The following is a 23,295-nucleotide window of genomic DNA, read 5'->3' as shown; positions in this document are numbered from 1 at the left end:
GCGACCGATCCGACAGGTAGGAGGAGAACCACCGTAAAACGGTGCCCCCCACTCCCAACCCCCCGAGTCGTCGCAGTAGGATACCATGGTCAATGGTATTGAAAGCCGCCGAGAGGTCTAATAGGACCAGGACAGAGGAGCAGCCCCTGTCCCGGGCCCGCCAGAGATCATCGACCAATGCGACCAATTCCGTCTCCATGCTGTACCCGGGCCTCAAACCCGACTGAAACGGATCCAGGTACTGGGGAAGCTGACGTGCTACCACACTCTCGACAACCTTTGCTACAAAGCGAAGGTTGGAAACCGGACAATAGTTGGCTAAAGAAGCTGGGTCCAGGGAAGGCTTCTTATAAACATTTATTTATTTATGTAACAGACATATACAGGTTATCTTATTAGGAGTAACATTTTTTCCCTCCCCTCCCCCTCCCCCCACCCACCCCCCCATTTCCCCACCCTAACCCCTGACTTCCCAGATAGAGTCAGAAGCATAGTTACCAGCAAATCTGAAAAACAAGTATCCCAATAATAATATGCATATATCAGAATAAGAACAAGATAATACAAAAAAGACAAAAAAGGAGAAGAACCATCATAACCTCCTTTCCAAAACCATTACTACATATTTATGAAACATTTCTCAACCAAATCCCATAGACACTTCCTTTGAGCCGTACCTTAATTTTACAAAATCAATCCAGGGATACCAATCTATAGTATACTTATCGTAAGAGTGATCTTTTAGGTATACAGAAATTTTATCCATTTCGGCAAGATTTGCTACCTTAGGTATCCATTCTTCTATAGAGCATAATTCTGCTTTCTTCCAATATTGTGCTATCAGCAGTCTAGCTGCTGTAATCATATACAATATTAATTTAGTTTCAGCAACAGTGCAGTCAGGTACTATGCCCAATAGAAAAAATTGGGGAGCAAATTTAATTTTTCTTTTAAAAATCTTCTTCTGCATTATCCACCATATTTTAATCCATAAAGCCTTAACTTTCTTACAGGACCACCAAATATGAAAGTAAGAAGCGTTTGAACAATCACACCTCCAGCACTTAGGATTGTAATTTGGATACATTTTAGACAGCTTAGCTGGATCTAAATGCCATCTATAAAACATCTTGTAAAAATTTTCCCTTAAATTCTGGGCTTGCGTAAACTTCCCATTTCTAATCCAAATCTTCTCCCATGTATCTAACATTATAGGTTCCTCTATATTCTGTGCCCACTTTACCATACAATCCTTAACTAATTCAGAAGCAGAGTCTCTCTTTATCAAAATATTATATATTCTTTTAATATGAAATTGTCCTTGGTCCCTAATTTGCTCAGTCAACTCATCATACGTATTCTCAATACCTATCCTCATATCTTCCTTGAACCTAAATTGTAACTGTTGATATTGAAACCAAGTCTGTACAATCTTTTTATCTATTAGTTCATCTATCAACTTTAGCTCCCAGTGATTATCTACCCAATCCAACAGTTGAGCATATGTAGTTTCATCGTGCCTCTGTGTTATACTAATATTTTCTATCATATGCCTTGGTATTACCCAGTCAGCAATCTTACATTGCATATTTGGCTAATACTTCTTCCAGACTCTTAACAACGCAGACCTGTATATATGCGTTCTAAAAGCAAAATCCTGCTTTTTACCATACAGGGAAGGCTTCTTGAGGAGGGGCCTCACCACCGCCTCCTTCAAGGCGGTGGGAAAGAACCCCTCTCTCAATGAAGCTTTGGTACTTGCCTGGAGTCAGCCTCTTGCCCCTTCCCAGGAAGCCGACACTAACCAAGAGGGACACGAGTCCAGCACACAAGTGGCAGCACTGAGTCTCCCCATAATCCTGTCCATGCCCTCGGGGGTTACAGGGTCAAACTCATCCCAGATTGTCTCCACAAGATTCATCCCCGTCGACTCGCCCAAATCTACCCAGTCAGAGTCCAAGCCTGTCCGAATCTGAGCGATTTTATCCTGCAGATACTGAACAAATTCCTCAGCCCTACCCTGCAAGGGGTCTTTCCCAGTTCCTTGGTTAAGTAAGGAGCGGGTCACCCTAAACAGGGCGGCTGGGCAGTTATCTGCGGACGCGATAAGAGCCGTAAAATGTTGCTGTTTTGCCACTTTTATCGCCACTAAGTAGGATTTAATATGAATTCTTACTAGTGTTCGATCAGATTCGGACCGGCTGGCCCTCCAACCACTCTCTAGGCTTCTTTTCCGGCGTTTCATCTCCTGGAGCTCCTCGGTAAACCAGGGAGCCACCCGGGATCGACACCGGGTTAGAGGCCGCAAAGGCACAATGCGATCCAAGGCCCCAGTGGCCTCCCTATCCCAGGCTTCCACTAGGCTTCGGTCGAGTTGTGAGCAAGGGATTCAGGAAAAGTCCCAAGCTCCATCAGGAACCTTTCAAGGTCCATCAGGTGCCTGGCATGGAACCATCTAGTTAGTTCCACCTCCCTGCGGCAAGGGGTAGCAGTATGGAAGTCAAGCCTGATGAGGAAATGATCAGACCATGACAAGGGTTGAATAGAAATATCCCCTAAATCTAGATCATTCATCCACTGCCCAGAGACAAAAATCAGGTCGAGCGTGTGTCCCCCATTATGGGTGGGGTCTTGAATTAACTGAGTTAGGTCCATAGCCGTCATAGAAGCCATGAACTCCCAAGCTGACTCGGATGTCTCGCCAATGGAAGATACAGAATGATAAAATCCTATTAAAAACTTAGAATAAAATAGAACAACAAAGTTGGAAGGGACCTTGGAGGTCTTCTAGTCCAACCCGCTGCCTAGGCAGGAAATCCTTTAGACAAATGTGTCAGGGGAAAAAACACCCTGTTGGAGATCAATGGACCGTGGCTGATTCCCTTCCGCATATCTTTTGAGATATTTAGAAAAGAAATAGTCTTTAAGAAAATATTCTAATTAATAAACAAACTTTAATAATAAAATAATAAAAGTAAATGAAACAGAAAATAACTAATTGGTTACATTTTGATAATGAAAGCTACGTTTGCCAAAGTTGGCTGCCGAACAAAGAAGAGAGGAATTTGGAATGTGTAACGCGTGCGCAATAAATCACTTTCAGATAACATTTTGTTTTATGACCTGCGCAATAAAGCTTTCTTAGTTTAACTCTTGAATGTCAGTTTAGGCAGTTCAGGCCTAGCAAACTTTTTAACATCGTGACAAAATGGTTATCCAACATCTTCTTAAAAACTTCCAGTGTTGGAACATCACAACTTTTGGAGACAAGCTGTTCCACTGATTAATTGTTCTAACTGTCAGGACATTTCTCCTCAGTTCTAAGTTGCTTCTCTCCTTGATTAGTTTCCACCCATTGCTTCTTGTTCTACCCTTAAGTGCTTTGGAGAATAGCTTGACTCCCTCTGATATATTGGAAGACTGCTATCATGCCTCCCCTGGTCCTTCTTTTCATTAAACTAGACATACCCAGTTCCTGCAACCGTTCTTCATATGTTTTAGCCTCCAGAAGCAGAAGCAAATAGATGCAGAAGCAGAAGGATAGAAGGAGAAGAGAGACAGAAGTGGTAAAAGACAGACAGAAGCAGACACATGGAAGCAGAAGCAGAAACAACAATAAGTAAAAGCAGAAGAGCAAAGATGGAAGCAGAAGCAAACAAAAAGATGGAGGCAGAAGATGAAAGGTAGAAGTAGAAGCAGAAGAAAACAGAAGCAAAAGCAGAAGAAAGAATCAGGAGAAACAGAAGAAGAAAAAAGCAGCAGAAGCAGCAGCAGCAGGAGGTCTATGGAGATTCTCCGTCATCCAGGTCATGCTTGTCCCAAAGGTGCTTTTTTCAAGAGACAACTGGAATTTCTAGTTTTTCTTTGAAGACGTTTTGCTTCTCATCCAAGAAGCTTCTTCAGCTCTTCCATTCCCCACCATCTAGTCAGAGCTGAAGAAGCTTCTTGGATGAGAAGCGAAACGTCTTCAACTGAAAACCAGAAAGCCCAGTTGCCTCTTGAAAAAAAAAAGCACCTTTGAGACAAGCAGAAGTAGATAGAACACAGACGCAAAACAACACAGACAGAAGATAGAAGTAGAAGAAGACAGAAGCAGAAAAAGAAGATAGAAGCAGAAAAAGAAGATAGAAGCAGAAGACAGATAAGGAGGAGAAGCAGAAGAAGGAATATGTTACTCTTTTTCATGGGAAACAAAGATCTGCCTCAGTCCACTTTCGGTAGGCAATTTGAACCAATCTCATCTGGACCAAAGTTTTTTGTTCATACGTGGCTTGAATTTAAAAAAGGAACTTGTGCTGCTAAACCATCCCTTTTCCATCTGTAAAGTTTCTTTCCTAACTGGATAATGGCAAGAAAACAATCAATATCAGTATAAATCATAAGGACACAAGCAACGAAGTTACAGTCCCTCGGTCATAAGTGGGAGGAGATGGGTGATAGGAATGAAGAGAGTTTGCTGAGCTCTCCCACCATTAAAACTTTCCTTGCTTGGGAAGGAAAACGGTTCAAAATAGTTGCCTTGGACTTCTGCTCTCTGCCTCTAACCCGAAGGCTCCTTGGTGGTAGCTGGTGTTCTTTCGACAGCCACCTCTGTGGTACTTTGATCGGTCCCTCCAAATAGCTCATGGTTTTAAAGAATTATAATTACCATATCGCTCCAGAATGAATCATAAACGACTTTTAAGTGGCCGTGTTGACTTTCAGAATTGTAGTATTTATTTTGAAGTTGTCTTTTTGTAGGGTAAGTGAAATGTTGTGAATGGGGAACAGGCGAGGAGCCATATTCCAACAATGCCATTTATTCAAGATAAGAGCAGACTATAAACCAACATCCAGTTTCCGGCCAACAGCTCCTTTTAAGGGAAGCTCTCAGCCAATTAACCAATAACTTTAAAATACATCCCGCACTTGCACGACAGTAGGAAAAGCCTCTGCTCATGCCTGCGTGGACTTTACTTTACTTTATTTCATATTTCTAGACCGCCCCCTCTCCCAAAAGGGACTCGGGGCGGTGTACAATCAAGGTAAAACACAAATAAGATACATATCAATAAATACCTATATACATAAATAAATAGAGGAGGCTATATACAACTGTACCATCAAGTAAAGTATTAAGAGCAAATTTAAAAACAACCCCTAAAAATACACCCATAAAATTCCCCAAGTAAAATATCTGCCAGGAGGTAAGATAAAACTATGCGTGGGCCAGGCCGGCTAATCGAAACAGGTGAGTCTTTAGTTTTTGTCGGAAGGAGCGGAAGTCGGTGGTAGTTCTAATGTCGGGGGGGGGGGGGTCATTCCAGAGGGACATAAGAGTAAGGCCCTCTCCCGTTCATATATTGTATTTTGCATGAAATTGATACAGCCCAAGGAAGTTACTTTTTCTTCTTTGAAAGGTTCTTCAGGGTTATTTTTGTAACGTATGTAAAAATATAACATTGTACCCAATGAGGCAAAGGTGTCTACTACATGAGCTCAAATTTAAAAGGAAAAGTGAGACATATGAAAAATGCTGAAATGGGGGAAACTCTGATGACCTGGAACGGGGGGTGCCCTCTCTCTGTGCCTTCACCCTGACCCTCATTTCTCTCCCAATTGAGGCTTTGGCCAAAGTCCCTGAGGAACTTCCCTTCTAAGGTGGACCTGGCTCCTCCATGGTGCTGGCTGTTCTTCTGGTGAACTTTCCTAACCTCCCACCTTCTTCGGAAGTCTTGATCTGGAATGAGGCCATTCTCTTTCCGTGCCAAGCACTTCTTTGGCCCTAACCCTCTTTGGTGCCAGCACGATGCCGCAGCAGGCGAGGGCCAAGTAGAGGTTCTTCCTGCCACTGATTTGGCTTCCACCATCCCTGTTGGATGCCATAGATGGGGACGGGCATCATGTGGCATTCTGTGCAGGGCATGCGTTGACAGTCCAGTGCCATTTTTGACAGTCCAGTGCCATTTTGACTAGATGGCGCAACGGCAGGATTCCACCAATGGCCGGTTGATCCTGTACAAATGCCAGCTGGACTTTGACAGCAAACACCCAGGAACTCATCTGTGGTTGGGAGGAGACGGTTTGTTGTAACTCTGATTGTAAACCTTCACACCCAAACAACTGATCTCCACACAGAAAGCAACGGGAAGTGTTCAGTGCTTGTGTGAGACAGAGCACATCCAAACCTACACCCATTGGGTAGCAAGACAGTTTCCAAAAAGCCATCCGATGCAGCTGGGTGCCCATGATGTAATCTGAGCCTGTCTGGCGCACGGCAGAAGCAGGGGGTGCTGGGCACTCACCACGTGCCACCTCCGCTCTGAAGATTTGATGAAATGCCCCTATTATGATCCAGAGATCCGTGGAGCAAAGCAAGCAGACACCTGATCCTCTCCAGCCTCCCAGAGCCCAGGGCTGGAGCTCTGCCTAATCTCCATCTCCTGCCTCTCTGGAAAGCCACCTTGGGGGCCGAGGAAACCATGGCTCACTGCGGGGGGCGCAGAAATGGGTAACAAGCAGACCATCTTCACTCCGGAACAGCTGGATGCCTATCAGGTTAGCCTCTCCCTCCCTCCCTCCCTCCCTCTCTCTCTCTCTCTCTCTCTCTCTGTGCTGCTGCTGCGTTTCTCAGAGGGGAGGGGGTTTGCTGCTCCTTGTCAAGGGAGCTTCTCCTCAAGGTGGGATGAATAGGGGAATGGGGAGGGGGTGGGCAGGGATGAGGAAGAACTTCTCCCCAATGGGCCTTCATGCAGGCAAAATAGGGGGTGGGGGGCAGGAGGGAGGGAAGAAATCTGTCAATTAGTAATAGATGATGCAAAATCGCCCAGCATTGAGGAATCCTATGCTAGCTGGCTCTCACGCTGCTCTTTTATGTTGCTTCCATCTTTCAGGATGTCACGTTTTTCACAAGGAAAGAAATCCTGAGGTGAGACCTGCGGCTGCACTGTCAATTCCTAGATCCAAAAGAGAAAGTCAGGAGAAGGTTTTTTTAGGAGGGTTGGGATAAAAGGGGCAGGTTTTTCGACTTCGGGGAGCTCCTTATTCTAGCTGGGAAGTGAACGTTGCCCAGGCTTGGCACCTTCTCCTTAGGCTGGCATCTGCACAGAGTCCCAGGCAACAGGTGGACAAGCAAAAGCCACCATGTGTCCACTCAGAAGGGAGTAGGGAGCCCCCCTCCACTACGGCATCCTTGACTCCAAGCCAAAGTGCACAAGATAACCACTACAATTTAAAAGCAATGCAATTTTAGGACATCAGTTTTGAACATAGATTGATTGGCACCCGACCCCCTGCTCCCTACAGAGGCCCTCTCTTCCCTGGGTCCTAGTTCTGGCGAGAGGACAGGACCCCAGGCACATTGGTCAGGATCTCCGAGGGAGGATACTCTCCGTTGCAATTAGTGACAAGCCGTGTCCAGGGAACACAGCTGGGGAAAAGCCTGCCGTTTGTGAAACCTAAGCATGAACCCATTTTCATCTCTGGGATGGGAGCCAAGGCCATAACTGCACCATGAACAAGGCCTGCATTATTAATGGGGAAGGGAGGCTGTTCGAAATGTTGGCTTCCTTCTGCTCTAACCCTAACTGACCAAGGCTGCCCTGAAAAGAGGGTCTGCTCTGCCCCCCCCCCACTGCAAGGACAGTGCTGACAAAGATGCCCGCCAAGGGAACGCCTCTCCTCTTGACAGCCGTCTGTTTGGGAAATGCCCCATTGCTACTTTTTCACCACTTCGGCCCCCCAAAGTTCCACGTTTGAGGGGCCAATAGCAAATTAAACAAGGGATCCCATCCCACGAACCACGGAAAGAAGCAACACACTTAGGTCGAAAACCGAAAGGCAAGCGGAGGAAGGAGGGAAGGGTGTGCAGGGGGAGGAAGGGAGAGCAAGAGGGTGGGGCTTTGGGGCAGCGCAAGCAGCAGCCAGGTGAGGCTGACCAAGCGTTTGCGTGGATTGGCCTCAGAAACTGGAATCCATCCATCCTCTATCCCAGGGTTCCCCAACCTGTGGGCCACGACCAACGCATGGGCACACGCGCACAGCCCCACTCAGGCAAGGGTAGTGGGGGGGCTCATGGCCCCACTTGCGAGGTGTCAGGGGTGCTCAGGGCCTCACGCGAGCATCCTCGCACAAGCAACAGGAGAGCAGCGTTGTATCCTCACCCCATCCTTCATGTTCCTCCTCTGGGGGCAAGGAAGGGCAAAAGGAGAGGCCCCACTGAGGCCACATGCACGGAATTTGCACAGCCAAAATTCAGCTGCCAAAAAATATTCTAACGGAACCGTTTTTCTGGTGGGAATAAAAGTGGTCGGTTTGGAGGCAGGAGGCTGTTGACTTTGTCCTTCCAGATTGACAAATTTCAATCAGTGCTTGATTTCAGACCCAGCTGAGACCTTCTGAGTTGGAGAGAGGGCGAGTGTGTGTGTGAATGTTTCCTGGTTATCAGTTGAAATAGATTCAAGAGTTCATAGTTAAGTAATTTATTGACAAGTTGCATGAAATTGCACAAAGTTTGTCTTAACCCCCAACATAATATTGTAACAAGTGTGTTCCTGGGATGAGGGGGAGGAATCCTTCTGGGGCCAAGTGGGCCAAATAAACGAGATGATGATAGATGACGTAGATTGGGGGGGGGAGGGGGGGGGAAGGCTGGCAAATAGTAAGAGCTGCAGAGCAGCCTCTATCGGACAAGCCCAAAGGACTCCAATGTCCCACTCTGGGATGCAGGATCTGACCCCGTATTGACACCTAGGGGTCTGACATGGGGAATAGGAATAGGAATAAAAGTTTAGCTTGCATCAACAGGATACACTTAGCAACTCAGAGAACGCCCCGTTTTTCTCCTTTGGTCCAAGGGCTAAACCGGAGGACTAAACCCCACGACAAACCATTGAGGGAATTCGGTGTATCTAGTCTAACCAAGAGGAGGACCAGGGGTGACATGATAGCAGTCTCCCAATATTTGAGGGGGGTTGTCACAAGGAGTAGGGGGTGGACCTATCCTCCAAAGCACTTGAGGAAGGTCAAGAGATAACGGCTGGAGTCATGGGTGCTCCGTCTCACACACACACACACACACACACCAGACATTTAAAGTGCGCCCAACTGTGATTCAGGGAAATTCACTTTCATGCAAAGACCGGTTCCAAAACCACCATCATGGCTGATGAAGAAGTGGCTGGAGGGAGCTGGGAATGTTTCATTTTGAGGTGACCGAAAGGTGGGATAGGAAGATGCTTCCGGAAGACCTCCTGCAGGAGGGTCTTTCAAAGGAAATTCTACATCCTGGAATTCAGAACCCGGGACAAAGTTGCAGGAAGAAGCAGACGGTTAGAAAAAGCTTGCGAGAAGAGCAGCAATTCAAGAGCGGCTCGACTGCTCAAAGAGCCAGCTCGGTCTAGCGCTAAAGCCCCCAGGCTAGAAACCAGGAGATGGGGAGTTCTAGTCCCACTTCAGGCATGAGAACCGGCTGGGTGACTTTGGGCCAGTCCCCCTTTCTCACTGCACAGGTGGGGAAACTGGGAGAAGGAAGGAGCCTTCGTGTGTTCCCCGCCTTGAGTGATCTATAAAAATAATACGGGTGGGATAGAAATACACAAACAAACAAACCCTAAGCAGGGGTGCCAGAGCAGCCAACAATGTTGCCAAGGCTAAGGGTTCCCTTGTGGTGGGAGTGCTTTGCAAGCCTCGTGCCAGCCGGGAAGATTTCCTGGTGCAGGGCAGCGTTCCTGGCCATCTCTCTTCTTGGCTCAGCAACTGATGGCAGGTGCCCGCGAGGCCAGGCCTGGGCCCACCAGCCGAGACAGAAACCTTTCCTCTGCTTCCTTCCTCACAGGCTGTTTGACAAGTACCGCGACTTGGCGCCCCAGTTAGTGCCACAAGACTACACCAGGAAGCCCAGCGTGAAGCTCCCCTATGAGCTCATTGCCAGCATGCCGGAGCTCAAGGTACAAGGATGGGTGGGAGCAGGGTCTCCTCTGCAGGGAGGGTGGCCAATTTGGGACTGGGCATGCTTGGGACACACATGAGGGGGTGGGTGGGTGGGGGAGGCAGGACATCCAGGGCAGGTGCTGCCTGGCGGTGGGCTTTGGGCCTCTCAGCCTGACTCTGTGCCTGGATATCACCAAGGAGTTTGCAAGACCCAGGAGGATTTACAGCAGAGTGATGGCCTTGGGTGTGTGGGTGTGTGCTGTGAGAAGGGGAGTCCATCCCTAACCCTTAGTCAGCCAAGACTGCAAATAGTTCAGTGGGGCAAACAAGGGGAGTCATGGGGGCCTGAAACCCACAAAGAGCCTTAAGAACCTTAACCATGGCTGCTCCCCTCCCCCTTCCTTTGGTATGTCTAGCCATGTTTTCCTTGAGGGAGGGGTCGCCTGCAATGCCAACTGGGCCCCACCCTTGAGAGACACCCTAAAATACCCCAAAAAGGGAGGCTAAAGTTGCTCCCCTCCCCAATGACACCCCATCCCTCCCAGCAGAGTATAGATAAATATCCACTGGAGAGCATTTAGGGTGGAAATAGGAAGGGCAGGTGAAAAGAAGGGAGGAGACTTGCAGCCAGAATTCAGCCATTTGGCACCCAAATTCAGCCGCAGCATCTCCTGATTCCTGGCACAGGGAGGTACTTTAGCTCGTACCTCAACCCAGCGAAGGGGGAAGCAAGGCAACGGGTGGAGGTAGCTTTAAGGGACCTGAATTGGGCTTCCCCCCTTCTCTTCTCCTTCCCATCCCTGCTGGCTCTTCTAGATGTCAGTCAGCGGGCAGACACAATCTTGGTCAGGTGAACTGGGGCCTGCTGGAGTGCCAGGGGTACCGGCATCTTCTTAGACCAGAGTGTTCGGTACTTAGATCTGGCCCACGGGGTCGCCCTGGAAAAAGTCAAGGAGTGGCCCATGGTGCCACTGCCAAGACCACCGGGAGCCTCTTTTCGCTGGCAGAGTGCTCGGGCCACCACGAGTGCTGACATCAGTGATGTTGAGCTGGCCACCCCCTTCCCAAGGTCAAGTACACCCTGATGCAATGAAATTGCATTTGACACCTCCGCCTTTGACTATGAAGCAGGCTTAGGCATTCTGGTTGATTAATCAAACTCTTTCTTAATTAATATCGGAGACTGATGATTGAAGGCAAACAAACAATAGGTGGTTGACAGTTGATAGGGAATTTGTCACAAATGTCTAAAGCGAACATGCAAAATGATCAAACAGGAAGCGGGGACTTTCCCTGACAGTTCTGAGCTAAAAGAAATTGAAATTGAAAGGAATCCGGGAAGAAATGTGGAGGCTTCATTTGGATCCAGGAGGAGCTTCAGGGAAAACGGGCAAGGACTCTTTTTCTCAGGCCAGAGAAGGAGGAAGAGCCACCTCCTCCTACTCAGCCTGGAGGACTACGCAGGTACTCCCACCCTGGAAGAAAAGGCAGGAGGAAGCTCTTGCCCATCATGGCTTGGAGGGGGCTTTTGCGGCGGGGGGGGGGGGAATGCCTTCCTCAAACCATAGTTCCCCCAGAACAAACAAAGGCCTCGAGGGCAATTACAGCACAGGGCTCGGGGTCAAAGTCTAAGCAGGCCACCTGCTGCTAAGGGAACCGGGCGCATTCGGCCTCATGGAGAGAAGGCTCAGGGAGGTTAGCTGTCTTCCTGTCCAAGGATTCTCCATGGCACCTGAGGGCAGAAGCAGAAGCGGGTGGAAGCTCATTGGAGGGAGATTCAGCCTGGAGTTCAGGATAAATTTCCTATAGTCCATGGAACAGCTGTGGGGGCTCCATCGTTGGAGGTTATCAAGAAAAGATGTGGCCCCCTTTTGTCCAGGAGGCTACAAGGTCTCCTGCCTTCGGGAGGGGGTTGGACTAGAAGACCTCCAAGGTCCCTTCTGGGCCTGTCTTACGATTCTACGCCTTCTCCCCCCGCAGGACAATCCCTTCCGCCAGCGCATAGCTGAGGTCTTCTCTGAGGACGGGGAAGGAAACATGTCCCTGGATGACTTTTTGGACATGTTCTCAGTCATGAGCGAAATGGCCCCGCGTGACCTCAAGGCCTATTATGCCTTCAAAATCTACGGTGAGTGGGCAGGTGCCAGAGGGAGGGGGGTATCCGCAGGGAGGAACCATGGGGCGCTCAGAGGGAGGCAGGGAGCTGCAGCTGCCGCGTTTGTCCCTCCCTCATTAGCACCACCAAGGACACCAAGGTCTCCAGCCAGGCACGCTGGGCTAATGGACCAGAACTCCCGGGGGCCCCTTCCTTTCCTTTGAGGGGCAGGGGGAAGGACCGGCCATCACTCAGGGTCACACCTGCAGTAGAGGGGAAGGAGGAAGGGGGTCCAATCCTCCTTCCTCTGCCAGGAGCTACTGAGGATTTAGAGGGAAGCCGTTCCAGGTGCCTCCACCAGCATCCGCTCCCCGTCCTCTGCTGGGAAGCTCTCAGGGCTGGGAAGCACCACACCTTCCTTTTGGGGGGGCTCCATGGAGGCTCAGCTGCCTATCCACTTTCTGTCTGTGTGTGTGTGTGTGTGTGTGTGTTTGTGTGACTGTCAGCCGTTTTCTTTGTTCTTCATTTTGTGGGAGAGGCAGGTGTGTGTGCGTGAGCAGCCGTTGCTCCTGCAAGTGGGGCTGTGCATGTGGGCACAGGCGTGTGCCCCAGCCACCCACTCACGGGGCCCAGTTGTGAAAAGGCCGCAGCATCCCAGCAGTGGGCCGCAGACCGACAGGTTGAGGGGGGGCTGTTCCAGAGGAAAGCAACGGCTCTTCCTTTCCATCTGTGGAGATCAGAGGCTGAGGGTGGGCAAAGGGAGGGTCTCCTCTGGCTGTCACTAAGCGTTGCGGGGGGTCCTTCAGCAGACTTCAACGATGACAACTACATCTGCAAGTCTGACCTGGAAAAGACGGTCAACAAGCTGACCCGCAAAGAGCTGACCCCGGAGGAGGTCAGCCTGGTGTGCAACAAAGTGATTGACGAAGCCGACTTGGACAACGACGGCCGTCTCTCTCTGGAAGACTTCCAGCACATGATTGTCAGAGCGCCCGACTTCCTCAGGTCAGGGGGTCTTCTTTCCGCAGCCCCACACCTGTCTCTCCCGCTCCCCCCAATGAAGAAGCCGGCCCTCCCTTCAAGCCAGCTGGGAATCCCAGCCAGCCTGGGCTTTGGGGAGCAACTTCCCAGAACCCCCTGAAGGAGACTAATGGGGGGGGGGTTGTGGAAGGTGAAGCCCAGGGGTCTGGGAGGTGCCAGGCCTGGAATAAGTGGCTTTGGCCAAACGTTTTGTGATTAAGGCTTTGATTAAGATCTCTGACTGCTCCCCTCACAAAAGCTCCTGAGTAAATTGTGGTTTCTTTCTTTCTTTCTTTCTTTCTTTCTTTCTTTCTTTCTTTCTTTCTTTATTTATTTATTTATTTATTTATTTATTTAACAGCACCTTTCACATTAGAATCTGACAGGCTCTCCAAGCGATGAACCTCATCCATACGCCTTCCCAATTCCCTTCTTTCCTTCTGGTGCTGAGCCGGAGCCGGAGCGGGTGACACCTGCTGCTCGCTCGGATCTCTTTCAAGCCGTCCAGACCCTCCTGGTGGCCAGAGGGAAGTAAATGCTCCGAGGAGGAGGAGGAGGAGGAGGAGGAGGAGGAGGAGGAGGAGGAGGAGGAAGAGGAGTACCTTTCCTCCTAAGTACACAGTTATGAAATGGGAATGGATAATTTTTTAACAGTAGGAAGACATTTGATTTTGTTTTTATAAGTCAGAATTCTTATCGATTTGCTTCGCCTGTGTAATGAGCCAAACCATTCAAGCACCAGTCGCTGCTACTGGCTGAAACCCATCGATGGATTATGGAGTATTAGGGGCAGCAGGAGTCAGATCTCATGCTCTGGGCTGAGTGCAGGACATTACTGGAACTGACCAAATGACCCTGAAGTGGACGTTCTCCATCGGGTATGGGGAGCGGGGGGGGGGGGGGTTTCCTTACGGGAGATCGAGCAGAGCCTTGTGCCTCAGAAAGAAACTGCCAGCCCTCTTCGGCTCTTCCTGGCTGTGAAATAAAGAACCTGATTGGACAGCTAAAAAAATCTGGGATGGTTTGAATTCAACTATATTTCATCGCGTGAGAATAAAGATAAAAGCCCAGGGGAGTCCATCCTTGTTTCCCATCACGTTCCTTTGGAGGGGGTGGAAATGTTTTTGCATCAACTGTCCGCCTTTCTTCCTAGGCCTGTGCACCTTAAAAGTCCTCCGTCCACATGCCCCGTCCTTAGTGACGCTCGTCCCCGTTTTTAAGCGACGGGGTCTCATTGTATCACCTTCCTCATCCCCAACTTGCTACATGACCAAAGTAGAGGTCTTTGGTCATCCTGAAATGTGACCCCAAACTTTCCCTAGCCCTAACCCGAACCCGAACCCTAACTTTCCCTAAACCATCTTTCCCAGCAGTCTCCATGTTTCCAATGTCTTTTTCCCCCACTTGAAACTGAACCCAGAAGGACGTTTCTTCCAACAGAAGTCTGCTGGATTGCCAACTTCCAGAATTTCCAACCGGAGAGGAAGAAAAATCAGGCATTTATACTTCCTTTACGCCCACAGACGTCAAGGCAAAGCCAAGCCAACTCTCCCTCCCCTCCCTCCGTCATCATGTTGAAAGAAATGTCCTCCTGGGTTTGGCTCCAAGTGGGGAAAAAGACACTGGAGACATGGAGGCTGCTTGGAAAGATGGTTTTAATGGTGGAAAAGACCACATGGCTTGAGTCCTGAACAGAAAAGGTGATCACATGCTTCAATGTTGGTGGAGAAGAAGAGAAGCTGAGTCCCTGGTTTTATGCCCTCTCTGGCCTTTGATCTTGAGCTTGTATTCTGATTGGTTGTCAGACTCCCATGGGGCCATACAGGGGCAACCCTCTAGGCTGCGTTTTGAATCCAGGTTTGGTTGAGTTCTCAGATGCCATGTGGTGAGTTGGGTAAAGGGCCAATATTATCATGCCTTAATCCCATCCCCCTGGAGCTGAAGGGGAGAAGAACTCTTTATTATGTAAAGGGACAGGCTTGGCCTTCTTAATGGCCCATTGACAAAGTGGGTGGAGGCAGGAAGCTACAGGGAGCTATTCTCTCTTTAAACCATATTTCTCCATTTTCACATCCAGGGAAATATTCTGCCTTTTCAATATTTTCTAGGATATTTCATTTTTCTGGGAGAGGGCTGGGTGATAACTTTCCACAATCAAAACAGGAATCTGGTAGCACTTTTTTCAACTAACGCATTTTACGAAAACTCAAACTTTCCTGACCTGCAGCTCTTCACGAGATATACTACATCACAATATTTATTTATCCATTTAACAAACATGTACAGCTGCCCATCTCCCAGAAGGAACTCTGCACGAGGAGCAGGTTTTTTTTTTAAGGCACAGCAGTGCATTACATAGCAACGCATGGCGACGCATGGCATAGAAGGGCAGAGCATAGCAGTGCAGAACACAGCAGTGTAGAGCATAGCACATCATAGCAGTGCGGTGCTTTGCATTGCATAGAAGCGCAGCGCATAGCAGAACATTGCATAGCACAGCAGTGCGTTGCGTTAGATTGCGTTAGTACAGCAATTCAAAAAAGCCACTTGAAGCACGAAAGCTTGTGCGTGTTTTTTTTAAAAACCGTGTTAGTGGGGAAAAGGCGGTTTGTGTCCGCTGCAGACTAACATCCCCCTCCCCCCATTTAAAGCAGGGGGTTGCAAAACAACCTTGGCACTTTTAAGAAGTGCAAAGCCAAACCCGGGATTTTCCAACCCACGTGCCCTGCAGGAGAACAAGACAAGCCTGGGCAGGTTCCGTTATAGAAACAAAAAAAACAAAAACACAAGAGAGAGGGGGAGGGGGGGGAGAGAGAGAGAGACCCGATGTCATCACCCGCCTCGCACCAATGAGAAACAAGGACTCCTTGCTCACTGCCCAATGGGAGGCAGCAGAGGGAAAGTATTTAAGCTCCGGAGACGGCAGGAGCCCCGCCGTGGCTTTGAGGTTCTCCTCTCTTTCTAATCCTAACTCACTGTCGGCTTCGGCGGCGCTTGGCCTCGTTCGCTGTTTTACTCGGTGGCTTTCACCAAACTGAAGCTCCAGAAAAAAACGCCAGTGATTCAGGGGAGCCTCCTCCGCTAGCCAGCCACGCGTTTCCACCCTTTCTCCGCCTTGGGCGTGCTGGCCTTCCCAGCTGGCACCAGCGCCCCCAAGGCCGCGGTCAGCCTGGTCCGGGACACTGCTACTGCAAAGGGTTCAGCCCTGTCCACTGAGGCGGCGGTGAGTCTTACCGAAGGGCGAGGGACCGGGGGGGAAGGGCTCGCGAGGGCTCAAGCATGAAGAACAAAAATGAGCAGTGCCTCCTGTCCCACTCACCCCTAATGAGTGGGGTGAGTGGCCGGCACCTCCCGGACACTCCAAGCCGAGGCTCCTGGGGAGAAAGGGAAGGGCTGCAGGTCGCCCAAGCGAAGGTCTGCTCTCCTCGGGCTGTGCGGGGCTGCTTTCCCGGCATGGCGACCATGGTTTAAGCCGTCTCCACTGTGGATTGGCCCAAAAACCTGGCAGTTGCTTCTGCATCTCACGGTCTTTCCCTGCGTTGATTAAGGGGTGAATGGTGGGGACCCTCGAAAGAGCAATGTGGGCAAAAGAAAGTCGAAAGAGTGGGCCTCGTCCCGGGGACACGCTTAGTCCTAGCTGCCAGCCCCGAAAGAACAGACTCCTGAATGAGAAATAATCACGTAGTACCAGGGGTTTGCACAACGTGTAACGTGTTCACACTGGTGCAATGGGTCTGGGGGTTAATAGGATTTATTGGGTTAGGGATATTGTTCTCTTTTTTGGTCCTCACTGAGTTGTGTTGTGTTGGGGTTGCGTTGAGGGAGCTCAACCAATCTCATTGTAGGCATGTTGTGCCCTGACACAGAATTGCTATTAGAAATGCTTTTTCAAAAAGGCAACTGTTTTTCCCCCCTTGAAGACTTCGTGCAAGAAGCTTCCTCAACTCACTGAAGAGCTGAAGAAGCTTCTTGAATGCCCTTTTTTCAAGGGGGGAAAACAACAGTCCAGTTGCCTTTTTGAAAAAGCACTTTGGGGACAAAGGTGACCTGGAGGATTGAGAATTTACACAGACCTTCTGGGTGGTGAGGTTGGTTGGTTTCTTCCTCCTACTTACACATCTCTTGAGACAACTGTGGCCTGCAGAAGCATTGGAAAACCCTTCAGCTTTTTATGTTTTACTCTTTTTTCTTAATGTGAGCCCTCCAAAGTTTAGGTTGCATACAAGTTTAATAATTTTTTACGAATATATTTTTGGGTGCTTGTCTCCACCGTAAGTAACGGATATTTTGCCCCCCCTTTCTAGGTGGGTGGATGACTTGCATGGTTAAACACAAGGCTTACGTTGGGGGGATCCCCCCCTTTTCAGGATATTTCTAGATTAAAGAAGTACCTTAGTAACATTCTGCAAGGCAGACCAGTTTTTTAAAAAAGGGGGGTTGGCTTCTCTTCTGGCACCAATACAGAAAATTATGAAATTATAGGAAGTTAGCACCCACCTCTCTCCTAGAGAAATGGAATATTTTAAAAAATATTAAAAGGACAGAATATTTCCTCTAAATGAGAGACAGAAACTCGGCTCCCCTCCACCTTTGTCAATAAGCCATTAAGGCCAGTCTATTCTACATAACAAAGATCTACTCCCTTCAGCTCCAGGGTGATGGGATTAAGGTATGATAGTATTAGCCCTTTACCCATCTCACCACAGGGCACCTGGGAAGATTACATCATCACCTAGCAAATCAAGTAAGCCTGGGAGACAGCCTACATGTTAGATACTTGCTCTAACTACAGTGGTTTCCACCAAGGTCCTCTGTTCTGGCGGGAACAGAGGTTTAATCCTATTGGTCGAAGGGTCTGACAGCTCCCTATAAAAGGGCTGCTGTCAGACTCAACCTTCGCTGTATTGTTCTCACTTGTTATACTTAATAAAGAGTTGTTGTTACCGTTAAGCCTGTGTGTGCCTATCCATTACCCAATCTAACACTGGCGATGAGGGAAGATTGGAAGGCAACTAGGCAAACTGAAGAGCGTAGCAATCCAGCAAGTACATCCAGCCCGGAGCTCAGGGCAGCTTCGAGCAGCCATTTTGAGCGGCAAACTCAAACGCCCTCTGAACACAAAATGGCCATGCACGCCCCACCGACTCTGTATGACCCAGTCACTGAGCACTGGGACTCGTACATGCTACGATTTGACTGCTTCCTCGAGGCAAACGACCTCATAGGCCTTTCTGAAGGCCGCAAGAAGAACATGTTCCTTGGGCACTGTGGCCAGGAAGTGTTTGAGATGGCGAAAGACCTCTCTGAGCCAACACTCTACAATCAGTCGCCTGGTCCGTGCTTCAGCAGACGCTAAGGACTCACTATGCGCCCAAGCCATCCAAGCATGTTCACCGGCATGAGTTTAACATCAGGAACCAGAAAGAGGGCGAGTCGATTAATGAGTATTTTGCAGCGCTCCGCAAGGCCGCAGCCTACTGCAAATTCCAAGACCTGGACAAGCTGATTCTGTAACGCATAATTTGCGGCGTACGGGACATTAACCTACAGAGGAGGTTACTTGCTAAATCTAACCTCACTCTACAAATCGCCTTGGACGAAGCCAGGGCGTCCGAATCAGCTATCAAAACTACTGAGACTCTGCAACGCCAAAGCACTCCACAAGACGCACGGAAGAGTACACACGTACATTGCGAGGCTGCAGAGCCCGAGAGCTCAGAAGGCGATGAAGATGACAGCTGCTGCATGCGCAGTAGCCGCGCCCAGCTAGCGCGCAAATTCAAATCATGTCTCCCGCCTTGCACTAGCTGTGGAGGAGACCATGCCAGATCAGCTTGCCATTTCCGCGATGCAACCTGCCAGCGCTGTGAGCGAAAGGGGCACATCGCCAAAGTGTGCCAGAGCGAATTCCCTGCCACTGCCTGGCAGCCTAGAAATGCACCAAACCGCCAACAGAGGCCCAACCAAGGGGCCTGGCAGAAGCCATCATGGTGCTCAGAGGATGACAATAGAGTCACCTACCACATGTCAATCGGCCAAGTCCGCACCAGGCGGCCAAAAAAGCTGAAGGTCACAGTCCTCATCGAGGACTCTCCATGTGAGATGGAGATTGACACAGGGTCATCGCTGACCATCATACCATGGTCTACCCTAAAGCAGCCTATCCCTAGCCTAAAGAAGCAGCATCTTCGCACCCCTGACATCCGCCTACACGATTGCCAGGGAAACCGGGTCCCCATCATGGGCCAAGGCACCTTCCAGGTGAAGTTCAAGCAGTTCAGTGGGAAACTCCCAGTGACAGTGGTCAGCGGCAACCTGCAGAGCCTCCTAGGGCTAGATTGGTTCCAAGCCCTGGGCCTAGAGGTGACCGGTATCAACACCTTGAAAGACGACGGTGCTGAAGCCATCTTTAAGGAGTTCAAGAATGTCTTCGGCACCGGTCTGGGTAAGTATGTGGGGACTCCAATTTCCTTTAGTTTGGACCCCAACATATCCCCAATAAGGCTAAAGCCCAGGAGAGTACCTTTCGCTCTCTACCCCAAAATTGACAGGGAAATTGACAAGCTCGTAGGCCAGGGAAACCTAGAGCCAGTTGATCACACACCCTGGGAGACCCCTGTCAAATCGATGGGTCTGTCTGCATCTGCATGGACTACAAGTGCACAATAAATAAAGCGCTATAAGAGAGCACCTACCCTGTACCCATTGTACAGCACCTCCTTCATTCATTAGGCCCCGGAAAGATTTTTGCTAAATTGGACATGGAGCAGGCATACCAACAATTGCCTGTAGATGGCACTACAGCGGAGGGCCAAACCACTGTGACGCACAGGGGTGCATTCAAATGTCACTGCCTGCAATTCGGCGTTAGTATCGCCCCAGACTGTTTCAAAGCATCATGGAACGGCTTTTGCAGGGATTCCAGGAGTCGTCCCCTATTTTGATGACATCTTGGTATCGGCTATAAATGAGGCGCAACTTTTAAAACATGTACAAACAGTTTTGGCTCAAATTAGAGACAAAGGTCTCTGTCTCAAAAAAAAGAAATGCCAAATTAACGTGCCAAGGGTTGAATTCCTAGGGTACCTAGTACCCTCTGGGATTCACCCGACCACACAAAAAATCAAAGCAATTCAGGACGCCCCCACACCTCGCAATCAAACTGAGCTGCAGGCGTACCTCGGGCTCCTTAATTTCTACAGCGTTTTTCTTAAACAGAAAGCCACCATTGCTGAATCCTTAGACTGTCTCCTGGCTAAGAACACGAAGTGGTCCTGGGGCAAAGCCGAGGCTGCTGCATTTGCTGCGGTAAAACGACTCCTGTCGGTGGATTCCTTCCTGGTACAGTATAGCCAGACTCTGCTGTTGGTGCTGACCTGCGACACTTCCCCGTTTGGCGTCGGCCACCGCATGCCCAACAGAACCGAAGCCCCTATTACATTTTACTCCAGGACCCTGTCCGCCGCAGAGCGGAAGTAAAGCCAGCTGGACTGTGAGGCTTTGGCTGCAGTGGCCGGGGTAAAGAGATTCCATGAGTATCTTTACGGCTGGGACTTCGAACTAGTTACAGACCACAAGCCGTTGTTGGGCTTACTGGCTGGGGACTGACCTACCCCAGTGTCATTATCACTCCCCATGACCAGATGGACCATTTTCCTAGCTGCCTACTCCTATCGTCTTATCCACTGACCGTGCTCCACTTTGGGGCACGCTGACGTACTGACCCTACCCCCGAGATGCCAGTCCTCCTCACTGAATGCCTTGAGACTGGTCCTCTCTCATCCAGTGACGTTGCCCATCACTCTGCAAAGGACTCCACCATCAAGCAAATTTTGAACTGGGTGTGGAGCGGGTGGCCCAACGGGCCTGTTGGGGCTGATTTCAAAATCTATTTTGCCAAACGCGATGAGTAAATGGCTGTTTACTGTGGGGGGACCGGGTTGTTGTTGTTCCATCCAAATTGTGCATTGCAGTATTAGAGGCTTTACCCATAGAGCATCCTGGAATTGTCAGGATGAAGTCTTTGGTTAGGAGTTATATGTGGTGGCCTAACATGGACAGGGAGATCGAAGAATGGGTGGCTACCTGCACACCGTGCCAGGAGTCCAGACCAGCTCCCCCAGAGGCGCCTGCTAAGGAGTGGGAGCGACCTCAAGCACCGTGGTCTAGGGTGCACATTGACTTTGCTGGCCCAGTTCACAGCCAGACATTTCTCGTAGTTGTGGATGCCTACTCGAAATGGTTAGAGGTAGTCCTGATGACCTCCACTATGGAAGAAGCAGTCATCAAGGTGCTACAAAGACCTTTCTCCACGCACGGCCTGCCCGACATCTTGGTCTCTGACAATAGGCCCCAATTCACGGCCATGCAATTTGAGACCTTCCTAGCAGCTCAGGGAATCAGGCATGCCCTGGTTGTGCCATTCCATCCGGCCTCCAATGGTCAGACAGAGAGAATGGTGAGATCTGCAAAAGAGGCCCTCTCTAGGATGGGCCCGGGAGATTGGCAAACATGGGTTGACCACTATTTGCTAATTCAGCACATCACACCGAGTGCCACTACAGGGAGAAGCCCCTCTAAGCTTCTCATGGGTCACCAGCTAAGGTCCCACTTAGACCGGCTACACCCCAATTATTCTGCCTCATCACCCCCAGACTCCACAAGCAAGATTCGGACATTTAGCATAGTGGATTTGGTATACGCCCACAACTACGCCGGGGGAACTCTGTGGATCCCTGCCACAGTGATAGGCACCACCGGCCCTCGCTCTTACCTCCTAGAGCTCGAGGACAGTAGGAATTGGAGAAGGCATATTGACCAACTCTGTGGCCGCCTCTCCAGCTCCACTCTTAGACAACCAGAGGTAACTCCTGCACGAGTTAGCCAAAGCCCTACCCAAACAGAGCAAACACTCACTCCTTCCACGGCCAGCTCAAGCCCTAGGGTACCGGGAAACTTATCTGGTTTTGTTGCAGGCCCACGGTGAGCTCCAAGCAAACCAGCTCTAGAAGCTCCAGCCGCGGCCTGTGAAAGGTTCCAGGAGCTTCCACCAAGCGGAGCTGCAGAGCAAACAGGTCTGTCTGACCTGTCCAAGGAAACTCCTCCTACTGAACTGCACAGGTCAGGCAGAGCTACCCAAAAGCCCGCCTACCTGTGTGACTACGTCACCAGTAGGATTGTTCCATCCAAGAGGGGAGGGGTGTTAGATACTTGCTCTAACTACTGTGGTTTCCACCAAGGTCCTCTGTTCCATTGGGAACAGAGGTTTAATCCTATTGGTCGAAGGATCTGACAGCTCCCTATAAAAAGGTTGCTGTCAGACTCAACCTTCGCTGGATTATTCTCACTTGTCATACTTAATAAAGAGCTGTTGCTACCATTAAGCCTGTGTGTGCCTATCCATTTGTGAATGCATGACAGTAGTTTGGTTCAGGCCTTGTTGAAGCTGAAACGAAAGTAGGCCATGAGAATGTGACCTTTAACATACATAATGCTTGCATAGGTTGATGGTTAACTGCAAATATCTAACTGTGTATAGGATGTTTGCTGACCACAATATTTAACTAACCGTTTATCTAGCTTAGCATAGCGTTTGTATAGGTTGTTGGTTAACTGCAAATATCTAACTGTGTATACGATGCATTATTAGGGATGTTTTTGAAAACCCCTTAACTGCTACATACCTATTAATTGTTTTCTTGTGGAAAATTGCTGAATGTACTTCTTTGTATGTGTCCACTCCCCCGCCTAAAAGAAACTGCTTAATAAAAGGGTCTGTACAGAACATGTCAGGAGGAATGTAGCCATACATCCTCCAGGCACTCTGTGCTTGCCTACCTCGAGCTAACTCTTTGTGTGGTGTCTTAATTTGCGGCCTTCGTCCACGTGTGGACCCTCCAAATTCCCGGTGAGGACCGGGGCTCGTTCTCCCACCCAAGGGAGAACCCTGAAGGCCCAGACAGGCGAATCCGGACTCAAGTATGTCGCGAACCTTGCAGCGACATCCATTACCCAATCTAACACTACAGATTTGCCTTGCATGGCCCCATGGGAGTCTGACAGCCAATCAGAATACAGGCTCAAGTTCAAAGGCCAGAAAGGGCATAAAACCAGGGACTTTCAACATTTCTGCCCTGTTTCTTCTTCACCCAATATCTTGGAGCATGTGATCACCTTTTTCCCCCAGGACCTCAAGCCATGTGGTCCTGTCCACAATTAAACCATCTTTCCAAGCAGCCACCATGTTTCCAGTGTCTTTTTCCCCACTTGGA

The 23,295-nt window shown here is 49.5% G+C and overlaps 1 protein-coding gene across 2 annotated transcripts; it reads left to right on the top strand.

Annotated features, from left to right (window-relative positions):
- Window positions 1–6,486: 6,486 nt before the first annotated feature.
- Window positions 6,487–13,437, top strand: LOC309381915 (calcium and integrin-binding family member 3-like; the record flags this gene model as incomplete). 2 transcript variants are annotated; one of them, XM_081933239.1, is made up of 6 exons in its annotated part: window positions 6,487–6,537; window positions 6,873–6,907; window positions 9,815–9,926; window positions 11,890–12,037; window positions 12,814–13,009; window positions 13,386–13,437. In XM_081933239.1, 6 exons carry the CDS (start codon window positions 6,487–6,489, stop codon window positions 13,405–13,407), a joined length of 564 nt encoding a protein of 187 aa, XP_081789365.1. In that variant the 3' UTR covers window positions 13,408–13,437. The 2 variants fall into 2 exon arrangements, with proteins under 2 accessions (XP_081789365.1, XP_081789366.1); XM_081933240.1 differs by lacking the exons at window positions 6,873–6,907; window positions 9,815–9,926.
- Between the last annotated feature and the right edge of the window lie 9,858 nt (window positions 13,438–23,295).

This window comes from Natrix helvetica (assembly GCF_964273705.1).
Source record: "Natrix helvetica genome assembly, chromosome: Z".
NCBI classification, from domain to species: Eukaryota; Metazoa; Chordata; class Lepidosauria; order Squamata; family Natricidae; genus Natrix; species Natrix helvetica.
Note: the sequence above shows the minus strand (reverse complement) of the source record. Positions and strands in the feature narration are given on the sequence as shown.